Source organism: Bubalus kerabau, chromosome 13 (genome assembly GCF_029407905.1).
Source record: "Bubalus kerabau isolate K-KA32 ecotype Philippines breed swamp buffalo chromosome 13, PCC_UOA_SB_1v2, whole genome shotgun sequence".
Taxonomy (NCBI): Eukaryota; Metazoa; Chordata; class Mammalia; order Artiodactyla; family Bovidae; genus Bubalus; species Bubalus kerabau.
Window position 1 is genome coordinate 77,891,243 of NC_073636.1, and position 13,551 is coordinate 77,904,793.

General features: G+C 46.0%; 1 protein-coding gene across 2 annotated transcripts in view; it reads left to right on the forward strand.

Annotated features, from left to right (window-relative positions):
* Window positions 1-13,551, forward strand: part of ARFGEF2 (ADP ribosylation factor guanine nucleotide exchange factor 2) — an 83,010-nt gene that overhangs the window by 40,608 nt on the left and 28,851 nt on the right. For both annotated transcript variants that reach the window (XM_055545237.1, XM_055545236.1), the window contains exons 15-23: window positions 1,249-1,360; window positions 1,888-2,093; window positions 3,441-3,525; window positions 3,628-3,799; window positions 4,424-4,575; window positions 5,850-5,978; window positions 7,002-7,160; window positions 10,869-11,016; window positions 12,139-12,238. In XM_055545237.1, coding sequence (XP_055401212.1) covers window positions 1,249-1,360; window positions 1,888-2,093; window positions 3,441-3,525; window positions 3,628-3,799; window positions 4,424-4,575; window positions 5,850-5,978; window positions 7,002-7,160; window positions 10,869-11,016; window positions 12,139-12,238 — 1,263 coding nt within the window. The remainder of the gene's footprint in view (window positions 1-1,248; window positions 1,361-1,887; window positions 2,094-3,440; window positions 3,526-3,627; window positions 3,800-4,423; window positions 4,576-5,849; window positions 5,979-7,001; window positions 7,161-10,868; window positions 11,017-12,138; window positions 12,239-13,551) is intronic.

Below are 13,551 nucleotides of genomic sequence, written 5' to 3' on the forward strand. Positions count from 1 at the left end.
TCATTTTAAAAATGGATGTTACAGTACTCATTTATTGGATTGGCCTAAAAGTTCACATGCATTTTTCTGTAACATCTGATGAAAAACCCAAACGAAATTTTTAGCCAACCCCCAGTGTGATTATTTCTATTCTCACCATCCCTTGCATCCCCCCAGTGTATTCTCCCACAGCAGCTAAAGGAATCTTTTAAAAACTCACATCAGTCTTAGCACTCCCCTGCCTGCACTCACTCCAGGTTTCCCATTTCCTCCCCACAGCCCTGTCCAGCCTCCAGCCTCCCTCTCTGATCTCTTCCAGTACTCCTGGATCTTATATGGGTTTCAGTCCCTTGAACATCTCAAGCATTTAGCACCATTGCACCATCTGCTTGGAATATTCTTGGGTCTTTTTCAACCTTCAGGCTTGACAAAGCATCTCTTCCTCAAAGAGGCCCCCAGTAACCACACTCTCTGGACAGGTCCAAGGTCACCTCTGTCCCCGCACAGCCTTTCTTTGCAGCTTTTGCCACAGTTTGTGCCTCTGTGCTTCTTTCAGTCCCAGTGCATGGCGTGGTGAATAACAAGTTGAATTTATATAGCGGTTATATTTGCCTGCCTTTAACAGGAATTACAGAAGTAACTCCTCCAGTGCCATTGAAGGAGACCCCAGAGCACCGAGTCTAGGACTCTTACAGTGGCTCCTACGGATGTCAGAAACCCGGGCTGCTTTTACCTTCTGCTTCACCACCCTGAATACCATTTTCATTTTCACCGTTGCCTCATGGTTTAAGATGACTGCTGGAGCTCTGGTCATCACACATGTATTGTGGGGAAGAAGGGGGAAAAGCAAAAGACGTATATCCCCTGCCCCCCTCAGCCAAGTCAGCTTTGTTTCAGGATTCTTCCTAGAAGGACCCACACCAGTTCTCATCTCTCACTGGCCACAACTGTATCACATTGCCATACTTTGTCTAAGGGAGGCAGGGAAGTGTGTTTTTTATCCCAGATAGTTGTGTGCCCAGCTAAACAACTAGGTCTTATTAGTGTTGGAGAAGAAGAAAATGGATTTTGGGTGACAACCAGCAGATTCTGTTAGAGCTAGGTCAGAAATTAAAGGTGGAATTGAGAAAAGCTACCAGGACACACAAGACTTTCCGAGCTCATATGGGATGACTTGTTCATGGTGTTACTGTAATTTGCCTCAAAAGCCAGCTATTTTCATCCCCCGGAGTTTGGAATCAGCAACCTGTGTCCCGTCTCTTGAAACAGATTTAACAAGAAACCCAAGAGAGGGATCCAGTATCTCCAGGAGCAGGGCATGCTGGGAACATCGGTGGAAGACATTGCCCAATTCCTGCACCAAGAGGAGCGTCTGGATTCTGTAAGACGGGGAGCTGGGCACATACTTGTGGGTTCTTCTGTGTGGCTCTGAGACCTTACTGGCTTTCACCTAGAGACTGGCCAGCCCCTGAGTGCAGTGCCATTGTCTGCACTCTTGTTTACAGTAGTCCTGTTTATCCCTTGGGCTAGTGTTGCAAGAAGTTCTTTACAGGGAATAAACCAGCCTCCTGACAGGTGGTGGTTTATTTGGGGGGACGTTGTAGGAGCTAAGTGTCCCTTGACTGCCAGAAATTGTTCTTTCGGGTGCTCATCTGCAACTCAACTCCCTGTTGAGTGTGTCTTATCATTCCTCCATTTTTCAGTGCCTTTCTTCATGGCAGGGCCAGCTGAACCTGGGGTGGTTTGGCGGTTGGCCAGGCTTAGGGAGTGACCCAGCTTTTCTAGCAGCCCAGCCCATCCTAGGTATTGAGAGCTTGGACACTATTCCTCCCCTGTTTGACTAAAGTGTCTTTCACTGGGTGTTCATATTTGACAGTTTTTAGTTGTGAGTGAGTATGTATGTTTCAGACCCAAGTAGGTGATTTTCTGGGAGAAAGCATGAAGTTCAACAAGGAGGTGATGTATGCCTATGTGGACCAACTCGACTTCCATGAAAAGGAGTTTGTCTCAGCCCTGCGGACATTTCTAGAAGGTTTCCGCCTACCTGGAGAAGCTCAGAAGATTGATCGGCTTATGGAGAAGTTTGCTGCAAGATACATAGAGTGCAACCAGGGGTGAGCACCGTGTTTAAGTCTCTTCCACCATGTTTTTGCCGTCCTCAGAGCATCAGTCTTACTGTGGTTGGGGGTTCGATTTAATCTTTTTAAATCTGTGCCCAGCCACTAAGGTTTCTGTTCACTCTGCACCAGCAGGCACTGTGCTGAGGGATTATCTCATGCAAGAGCTCCTATTCTTTTTTTTTTTTTTTTAACATATAGCATTGTGTAAATTTAATGTCTACAACATTTGATACATTTACATATTGTATTATGGCTTCCCTGATGGCTTAGATGGTAAAGAATTTGCCTGCATTTAGGAGACCCAGGTTCAATCCCTGGGTGGGGAAGATCCCATGGAGAAGGGATTGGTTACCCTCTCCAGTAGTCTTGCCTGAAAAATTCCAGGGACAGAGGAGCCTGGCAGGCTGTCCATGGGGTCACAAAGAGTCAGACACAACTAAATGCTAACATAACATGGTTGCCATGGTAGTGATTATTAGCCTCTCTGTCATCTCATATTAACTATTTCTTTTTAGCTTTTGGGAGAATTAAGATCTAGAAGAGAAGGCAATGGCACCCCACTCCAGTACTTTTTCTTTTTTTTTTAACTAAACCATGTTCTAAGAGTTTCATCTAAGGAAATAATTACCCATGTGTCCAAACAGGTGTTTGAAAGGTCATGCATCGAAATTTTAGTTGTTCTAGGGAGAGATTAGATGAAGGACAGCCTAGATTATCCCATCAATGAGAGACTGATCTTTAAAAAAAAAAAAAGCGTGGTGTACCACTCCTTCAGAGAAGGCAGTGGCACCTCACTCCAGTACTCCTGCCTGGAAAATCCCATGGACGGAGGAGCCTGGTGGGCTGCGGTCCATGGGGTCGCTACGAGTCGGGCACGACTGAGCGACTTCACTTTCACTTTTCACTTTCCTGCATTGGAGAAGGAAATGGCAGCCCACTCCAGTGTTCTTGCCTGGAGAATCCCAGGGACGGGGGAGCTTTGTGGGCTTCTGTCTGTGGGGTCGCACAGAGTCAGACATGACTGAAGCGACTTAACAGCAGCAGCAGCAGCGTTGCTTTAGTAATATGAAACATTGTAGCATATAAAAAAGTGAGTTTCTTTTCTTTGGTTCACATCTCTTCTGGTCTTTTTTTGTTTGTTTTTAAATTTAATTTATTATTATTTTTTCTAAACTAAGTTTTTCTAGACTCTGGGTCATTAGTTATCATTAAGTGGCGATGGACGCATCTGGGGAGCACTCGGCCTGCTTTGCACGAAGCGTGTCTCCCTGAGCCCTGTTGCCGCCGTCCAGCCTTGTCTCTGTCTGTGTTCTCACGTCTGAAATCTTTTTTGTTTTCTAGGCAAACTCTGTTTGCTAGTGCTGACACCGCGTATGTCCTGGCGTATTCAATTATTATGCTAACTACAGACTTGCACAGCCCTCAGGTAACATATTTTAATGACTTAAATACTACAGTAGCTAAATAAATAACTATTTGGGCCACTGGGTGTCTCCTAAGTGGATTCTTCATTTTTTTTAAATTTCAGGTAAAAAATAAAATGACAAAAGAGCAGTATATTAAAATGAACCGGGGTATCAATGATAGTAAAGATCTACCTGAAGAGTATCTCTCAAGCATCTACGAAGAGATAGAAGGCAAGAAAATTGCGATGAAAGAAACAAAAGAACACACAATTGCCACCAAATCTACTAAGCAGAGTAAGGTCTAATGGCAAATTATTTCTCAGTTCCAATGTTCAGGTGTATCAGAATGCATGATTAAGTTCCCTGGTGACAGACTTAATTTGCATATCTAGCTATCTGAATAAGAAATGTGATTAAATTAGTTATTATGATTACATTGACACTCTCACGGCATCACTTAACTTCTTATTAGATTTGTAATTAGTTACAAGAGGCAATTTAAAATAATCTGAGGGCTAAATTATTCCCAAAAAATGTTTCTTAAAACTTTGCTGTAATACCAGGGGTGATTGCGTCAACCCTGATTAGAATTCTCCTACTTAAGACCCCTGCGAAGCTGTCAGTCTCATTGGTGAGGCAGCAGCGTCCGATTTAGAGCACAGGCTCTGTAGCCACACTGTCTGAATTCAGGTCCCAGCTCTACTGCTTGTTAGCTCTGTGACCCTGGACAAGTTACTTAATGTTTCTGTGCCTCATTTCCCATCAGTGAAATGGCAGTAATACTTGTTACAGACTCAGGAAGTGGTCCTCATGAGGAGGATTTGTGAGTTAATTGTTGTAAATCTTTTGAAACAGAGCCCGGCACATAGCAAGCACTCAGTGAGTATCAGCTGCTGTTACTCTCTCATTTCTTTGTAGGTGTCGCTAGTGAAAAGCAGCGACGGCTACTGTACAACTTGGAAATGGAGCAAATGGCGAAAACAGCCAAAGCTCTGATGGAAGCCGTGAGCCATGCCAAAGCCCCGTTTACGAGTGCCACTCACTTGGACCATGTCCGGCCAATGTTCAAAGTGAGTATACAGAGAAGTTAAGACACGGCTGAACCTGATTCTAGAGTTGATCCGCCAGAAGCTCACCAGCGAGTTTATAATGGTGAAGAGATTGGGGAGGGGAAAGGCCACATCTGGTGTTTCTTTCTGACTAGTAACTAAAGCGAGTCCTTCCTGGAAGCCCCGTGGTGTTTCTGGGGATGCATCAGAACAGGCTCAACAGTCAGAGCATCTAGTTTAAGTCCTGCCTTTGCCACTTTGTTGCTCTGGAACTGGGATCAGGTTATTCAGCCTCTCTCTGTTCATCATCTGTGAAATGGGTCCTGCAGGGCTGCTGGGGGGATTGAATGAATTAATTATTCAGGCAAAAGAGACAGCTTTATTGTGATGTGTCATCTCAGTGGCCTCAGGGTTAGCCTATAAGAAGACATGAGGTAGAAGTAAAAGACATGTCCTTGGGACTTCCCTGGTGGTCCAGTGATTGAGGCTCCATGCTCCCACTGCAGGGGGCACAGGTTCAGTCCCCAGTGGGGGAGCTAAGACCCCCACATGCCAGTTGGTGCAGCCAAAAAAACAATATCCGAAGTTCTCTGTTTTTTAAATGTCTAGAAAAGGTACATGTTCTAAATATATAGCACTCATGTTTTCTCTTAAGTTTTTAAAGTAACTGCTGATATCCTGTTGATCACTTCTAGATATTTGTGTACTTTTATTTTCAGGGAATTCACAAGAAAGTTGGAGGAAAAGTAAACTCTTAAGTAATCTGAATTAGGAAGCTTTCAATAAGCTAAGTTGATAGAACCTAAGTTGCTTATAGATTTCACTTTGCATGCCAACCTCTGATTGGCAGTAGGTGCCTGTGCACCGTGGAAAGGATTCTCCAGCCCCGATGAGACTAAGCAGGGAGTGGGGTCTCTGATGGACTCGTGATGCCTGCCATGAGCACAGTAGACGCGGCGGTGGCCCGGTAGCCACGCGCATGCCAGCCCTCCTTAGGACTGTGCGTTTAGTAAACGGCAGGCTGACTCGTGATGCCTGCCACGAGCACAGTAGACGCGGCGGTGGCCCGGTAGCCACGCGCATGCCAGCCCTCCTTAGGACTGTGCGTTTAGTAAACGGCAGGCTGCAGTGGTGGCTTGGACCCTGGTTTAGGAGGAATTTGTATTTCCTATTGCGAATGAATCAGAAGAGCCGTGAATTGACACCCTGGCTGTGCTTATAACTAACAGTGTGGCGTCTAAGTGCCCTTCCACACTGAGATTCCAGACGTTTTCCAACCCTCCCTCCCTTGGTAGCTGGTGTGGACTCCACTGTTGGCAGCCTACAGCATCGGACTGCAGAACTGTGACGACACCGAGGTGGCCTCGCTGTGTTTGGAAGGCATCCGGTGTGCGATCCGGATTGCCTGCATCTTTGGAATGCAGGTGGGTGTACGTTCACACAGCTCCAGAGAAACTGGTGGGCTGTGTTCTTCAGGATTTGGCAAAATTTAGAAATGATCAGATATTTCCAATTAGCTGAAAACTTCTCAGCAGACACCTTACTCATGTCCACTGAGAGGAAGATGACAGATTTGTGCTGGCAACAGCCTGACTGGGGGAAGAATTGGCAATTTGGATTAAAAACCATTTTTGAAGGTAGGTGGGTGTCCAAGCTACTTAATTGGACTTGACAAAACAGCCTTCCTATCCATTTGGCTAGGTGTCTGGTGCTGGAAATAGTGTTTTTCCTTTTAAAACCAGCTTATTATTTTCATTTCCCTTATTTCCAGGTCTTCTCTGGGGGAAATAAGTAGTTCAGTGGAAAATGAATGTGTCTGTAAATCTTTTGGGTCTTGAAAAATTCAAGCAAATAAGCAAAATACAATTCTAAACTCTTATGAACTCAGGAAGTTGTCAGTTTCATATATCCTAAATCACTAAGAATTTGTACCCCTCTATTTGGAAAACCTCAGTCTTCTGTTCCCATGTATCTTACAGACAGACATTTTCTTTTGTACCAAGACCCCAGGCTTGGACTGCAGACAGTCTGGGTTTCACACCTCACCTCTGCTGCTTCTCTAGCCTATCGTTGGTCTAGCCACCTCTTCCCTGAGTCACCCTTTATTTCCTCATTTGCAAACTTGAGATAATAGACCAACCTGCAGGACTGTTGTAGAAATCAGTGTTTACCTGACGGCTTGAGCATTCAGCAGATTGTTCCGCCGCTCCCTCAGAGGGGAGGTCAGTGGCAGAGGAGAGGCTAGTCCTCAAATGTGCGATGAGGTATTTGGGTAGTGGGAGGACAGAGGCACGGAGTACCTGGTGTGGCCCGGGTGTGTTAATGGGCATACAACCTGTCCCCACATGTGCAGGAGGCAGCAGAGGAACCAGTGCTCAGTCCCTTCGATGCGAGACCCGTCTCACCCAGGCCGGGATCTCAGCGTCGCCTCTCTGCCTCCCTTGCAGCTGGAGCGAGATGCCTACGTCCAGGCCCTTGCGCGCTTCTCCCTGCTGACGGCCAGCTCCAGCATCACGGAGATGAAGCAGAAGAACATTGACACCATAAAAACGCTCATCGCTGTGGCCCACACCGACGGCAACTACCTCGGGAGTTCCTGGCACGAGGTGAGCGCCTCTGAAAGCCCGATGGTGCCTTTTCTCAGTGGGGATGAGCCCCGGCTTTCCTTCCGTTCAGAGTCCGTCTGTCTTGGGTCGACTCTGTTTCTCCGCAGTCAAGCCTCACTTCAACTCTGGGTTTTGTCTTACTCCCTGTGTCCCTCATGTATCAGAAAGTCAGCCTCCCTGGGGCTGCAGCGAGGGAAATGCCTCAGGTCCGCCACCTCACCAAGTGCCCCCAACCCCATCCCCAGTGTCCATGCGCAGCAGACCTCTGTCGTAGCCGCCTTCTTCCCACAAGGCCTTACGCCCCTCCTGAGAGCTCTTACTGCAGGGAGTGGATTTAAAACAAAGTCCAAAGCCCAGTTTCTCTCCCAAATGTAGCAAAAAGGATGGTCAGCATCTAACGTGAGCCATGAAGATTGCCAGCAGGTTCACTTCTTTTTTTAAACCATGTTCTAAGAGTTTCACCTAAGGAAATAATTACCCATGTGTCCAGACAGGTGTTTGAAAGGTCATGCATCGAAATTTTAGTTGTTCTAGGGAGAGATTAAATGAAGGACAGCCTAGATTGTCCCATCAATGAGAGACTGATCTTTAAAAAATAAAGTGTGGTGTACCACTCCTTCAGAGAAGGCAGTGGCACCCCACTCCAGTACTCCTGCCTGGAAAATCCCATGGATGGAGGAGCCTGGTGGGCTGCAGTCCATGGGGTCGCTACGAGTCGGGCACGACTGAGCGACTTCACTTTCACTTTTCACTTTCCTGCATTGGAGAAGGAAATGGCAGCCCACTCCAGTGTTCTTGCCTGGAGAATCCCAGGGACGGGGGAGCTTGGTGCGCTTCCGTCTGTGGGGTCCCACAGAGTCAGACATGACTGAAGCAACTTAGCAGCAGCAGCAGCAGTACCACTCCTTAGGTTATATGGACATTTAAAATGAAGTTGCTCAGGGGACTTCCCTGGCATCCAGTGGTTAGGACTTTGCCTTCCAATGCAGGGGCTGCAGGTTTGACCCGTGCTCAGGGAGCCAAGATCCCACGTGCCTCTTGGCCAAAAACAAAATATAAAGCAGAAGCAATATTGTAACAATTCAATAAAGACTTTAAAAACCGTCCACATCAGAAAAAAATATTTAAAAGAAAAAAAGATAATGTTTCTGAAAGGAGAGACAGCCAGCATTACATGTTCCCTGATGGATGCACACAATACCACCTAAGAAATGTTTTTGCCTAAAACTCCAACCTGAGTCAGTTCAAGCCTCCACTGCTTATTTGAAGGAAATGTAGGGGATGGAAAAGCGCGGTAAGTGGCATCATGAGAACACAGCCTGCAAACTGTGGGATACGTCAGACTCTCAGCAAATGACCAGGTTCTTCAACAAATAAATCAGAAGAAAAATAGTAGAGGGGTGAGGGAGAGAAGGAAACAGAGAGAGAAGTCTCTTTCTGTAAAGAAACTTCAGAGAAAAACTGATAAAAGATGCTATTGAAGCTGGTCTTTAATACTTTGATCACAGTGTATTAAAAAATCACTGTATAAGCATGGTGCGGCATCACCCTTCATGCCAGGCATACACAGAAAATGAGATTTGAAAAGATAAACGAGCATGTTAGCATCCTCTCTGTGTGATAGAATTATGGAGACGATTTATTTTCTCTTTTTCCTTCAGTTGTACTTTCTAATTTCTCTACCGCCTGAAGGTATTACTTTTTGTTTTAGAGGGAAAACTAAGAATAGAGGCTGGGGTGTGGAGAGTGGTGGGGCTGTGATGACCTGGAAGGGAAATTGCTGGCAGCCTCTTGCCGCCACAGGGATCACGCAGTTCGGGGAGGACCCGGGGCTAGACAGCTGGTCGGGGTGGGGTGTCCGCCTCTCTGCCTGTGTGACATGGCAAGTTACTTAGTCTTTGAGCCTCATCTTCCTCCTCTGTGCAACCTTCAGAGGGTTGTTGTGAGAAGGAAAGGAATTAACATGTGGAAAATGGATTAGAACTGAATTTGGCAAGAAGAGAAGGAAATGGCTGCCCAGTCCAGTATTCTTGACTGGAGAAGCCCATGGACAGAGGAGCCTGGTGGGCTACAGTCCATAGGGTCGCAGAGAGTCGGTCATGACTGAAGTGACTTAGCACGTCCAAGAGCTTAGGAGCTCTTAGCTGTTAGTCACATCATCATCGTGGCACACACCTTGGCCGTTTTCAGCCCATCGCTCCTTGCTCTGTCACCACTCTGAAGTATTCCATATTAGAAAACATGGGAGGGGTAGGTTGTCACTGTTTTGAGTTATGTGCTTTATTAATAAATTATTTCCTGTTTCCTGAGGAATCAGTGTACCCTAATGAATCAGTAGATAGCTGCTGTCTCCCCTAGAACTTTCTTTTTCTTTTAACTAAGAGAGACGTTAATGTGGGGCCCCTGCCAGTTGCCGAGCATACAGCGGCATCTGGAGATGTTAATGAATCAGCCAAAAAGAGCCATCACTGATTTGATGGTCAGACACTCTGAGAAGTCAGGTTGGAGTTAGTAAGTCCTTGGCCACAGGTGTTACATACACATCCCAGCTTCTGGAAAAGGGAGGTCATTAGCAGTTTACTAGTAATAATTTAATAGTATGACATGTGGACTCTCTGTGGTTGATTCAAGTGCCTGTCTTAGTCAGCGGGATTGCAGTTTCTAAGTGAAAATCCTCAGCAGTGCTCCGTGATGTCATGGAGTCCCATACTCTGGGGCTGGGTTATAAGGTCACCATGGAAAGCAAAACTCAGCCGTAGTCAGAAGTCCCCAGGGAAATTCCTTAAGAAGGGTTTACCTGGAGATGTACGTGCTGTCCCTCCTCAAGTTTCAAGCAGCCAGTTTTTGCTGCAGTAGACGTTGAAGCCGGTCTCTGTATTCAGATAAGCTCCAGGTGAGAGAGGGCCGTGTATGGGTATGACTTTTCCAGCACCTGAGCCACCCCATGGGGCTGGGAGATCGTCTTTTCTCCTACCGCCCACCCATGCCAGGGCATGCCCTTGTTATTCTGTTAACCAGAAAATAATCGCCAAGTGCTGGGGATTCAGCAGTGAACAAGATAGAGTTAATGCCCTTTTGGCACAAAAGACAGAGAACAAATACATGACGTAATGCCAGAAAGTAAGTACTTAAGAGAAAAAAGAAAACTGCATGGCCCGGGGATGGTGATGGGGAGGGTGTGTGATCTCAGGTGGCTGAGGGAGGTCTCTGGGGACACAGGTCTAAGCTGGGAGTCTAAGGGGTGAGCCATGGGGAGGAGCGACAGTAACACGTTCAAGCATGAGGAACAGCCGGTGTGCTGTCGATCTGAGGGGAAGGGTGGGAAGGAGGTGGGGGTGGCTGAGGGGGCAGGAACGGCATGGTGACCGGAGCCCCCCACTCTGATCAGATGCTTTGTCTTTATGGAGCGCTTATTTAAGTTTGCATAAACGGAATCCATCTCGCCTCTCTGTTGTACCAGTTTTTCTTTTGCTCATTTTCTCTTTCCCTTTTTAATGGTTTAAAAAATAAAGTAATGAGGTCTGTCTTCCAGACCCACACTCGGGGTTGCCTAGCCAGAAGTAGGGAAGCCAGCCTGAGTCTCTCAGATGTTATCCTCTCCTGAAAGGCTGCATGTTTCAGAGAACTCTGTAATGACTGAGTTGAGGGGGCACTGCCCTTTTCGGCCAATGAAGCGTACACTCATCTCTTCACGCCCTCTTTCCTCAGATCTTGAAGTGCATCAGCCAGCTGGAGCTGGCTCAGCTGATAGGAACCGGCGTGAAGACACGCTACCTGTCTGGCTCCGGGCGTGAGAGAGAAGGGAGCCTGAAGGGCCACACTCTGGCAGGAGAAGAGTTCATGGGCCTTGGCCTCGGTAAGGCGCCAGGCCCCCCAACCGGCGCTGCAGATTCACCAGTTAATAGGCACAAAGCCCTTGCCTCATCAGGACCGTAGATCACCTGTTTCTTACGTGCCAGCAGACAGGATGTCTGTTAACGGAGTGGAAGTGCTGCCTCAGCTCTCAGTTGTGATAAACTGTCGAGTAAATGCTAATTTTATCGACATTAGCAGGGTGCATTACTTTTCTTTCTATGCATATAAGTATGTTGGGGGGTGGGAAGCCATCTGGTGTTCAAGGAGTGGGTGTGCGTATCTTTAGATATCAAATAGATTCAACCTCTCTTCCCTGTTCATTTCGGAGGCTTATATTAATAGGTATCCTTATGAAGTAGGGTTATTTCTGGTGATACATTGAACTGAGAGACTCTCTTGTCAGTGATACAATGATAACAGTAAAAAAGGGCAGACATGCCAGGCCACATTCTAAGCACTCAGTTTGTATATTTAATTCATTTAATCCTTGTAACAACTCAGTGAGATTGGGGCTATTATCCCTATTTTGTAAATGAGATAAGTGAGGCACAGGGGGGTGAAGTGCTATGAACGAGGTGCCGTTTGGAGGAAGGAGCAGAGGTAGGTTTCAAACCCGGGTCATTTGATGCAGAGAGGCGACTCCTTGGCCCCGCAGAACACTGGTTGGCGTCGTTCAGCTAAAAGTACAAACTCCGAACATGAAAGGGTAACAGCACCTTCTTCTCGGGGTTTATGTCAGGATGACTGAAGTGAAACCCTGGAGAACACCTCAGATCTTCAACAGTTTTAAACTGTTACATGTTCTAGGAGCTCTGAGTTAGTATCAATCAACTTGAATTTGTTTTTCTAAACATAGACATTTAATACTATAAAAAATACAGAAGACTGTTACGACAGGGAGATGGATGGTAAAGGAAGAGAGAGAACTTGCGTAAGAACGTATTCCAGATGCAAAAATGCCAAAACCTGAGTTAGTTTTATTCTGCCATCATTGGAGGGGTTTTTTTTCGCTTGCAAACCTATCTCACGGTCTCTTGCTTGTGCACGCTGATGTCACAGGATACTTAGTTCTCTTTACTTGACTGTTTCAGAAGCACTGTTGCTTTTGTGCACTGTGTTTCAGGAAATTTGGTGAGTGGCGGAGTGGACAAGAGACAGATGGCCAGCTTCCAGGAGTCCGTTGGCGAGACCAGCTCTCAGAGCGTGGTAGTGGCTGTAGACAGGTAATGAATCTGCTCTCCAGGAAGCTGGGCCACCCGGTGCCTTGGCACCTTCTGTGTAGTTGCTGGGTGTGAAGGATCCCTAACCTGTTTGACTGTTATGTTGTCACCCCGGATCACTCAAACTGAGGAAGCGCAAAAGCAGCACGTGTGGCCCACAGCTGCTCATCACCTTCGCATTCGTTGGGATTTTGATCTTGAACTGTCATAACTTTTTAAAAACTATGTTGGGGAATTCCTTGGCAATCCAGTGGTTAGGACTCTACACCCTCCCTGCCTGGGGCCTGGGTTCAATCCCCAGTTGAATCCCACAAGCCATACAGCACTGCCAATAAATAAATAAAATTATAACTAACTTTGTGACCAAATTATGTCAGAAACAAGAGTTTTTGCTTGTTCTAATGTTTTGAATTTCCTTAGTTTAGAAGTTACTTTTTAAAAAATTTCGAAGAGTATTGGATTTAAAGCCTATCTGTAAGTGAGAGTTGGCCAAGTTGACATTTCCATTTCTTTTTCCTCTCAACCTTTCAGTTGTTTCTGTTTACTTAAAACTTGACCTAAACATCCAAGAGAAATATAGATATTCTCATTTGAAGATATTCATTATGTTGTTGTTTAGTTGCTAAGTTGTGTCCAACTCTCTTGCAACCGCCTGGACTGTAGCCCACCAGGCTCCCCTGTCCATGGGATTTCCCAAGCAAGAACACTGGAGTGGGTTGCCTTTTCCATACTAGGGCTTAAAATAGGAATTTTCTTAAAAGTCAACAAACTCCTGAAAATTGCCATTGAATGATCGTATACATTAAATATAAATAATTTCAGATAATAGCAGTATAGAATTTATGACATCATTTGTATTGCTGTCAGAACAATTTTCTTAGTATTTTAAACTCTTTGTTAGCATGCTTTGATCATCTTGCTCCTGTTGCTTTTCTCCTCTCCAATAGAAATACTGTCTGCGACACACTTTTGTTGAGTTTTCCCCACCTTTTCCTCTTAGGTTTGGGCTGATAGAACGAAATGTTTGTCCCTTCCTTGTTTCTCTGCCTCAGCCAGAGAGTGGGCAACAGTAGCTTGTCTAGCACCTCTCTGTGTGCTTACATTTGTCAAATTGAGACACAATTCATACATCCTAAGACTTGCTCTTCTGAAACGTACATCCAGTCAGTGGTTTTTAGTATGTGCAGAGTTGTGCGGCCGTCTGACTTCAGAGCTTTTCATCAGCCCGTAAAGAAGCCCCACGTCTTTACAGCTCCTGTAACCACCAGCGCACCTCCTGCCTGTGTACATCTGCTCCTTCTGGACATTGTTTGAAT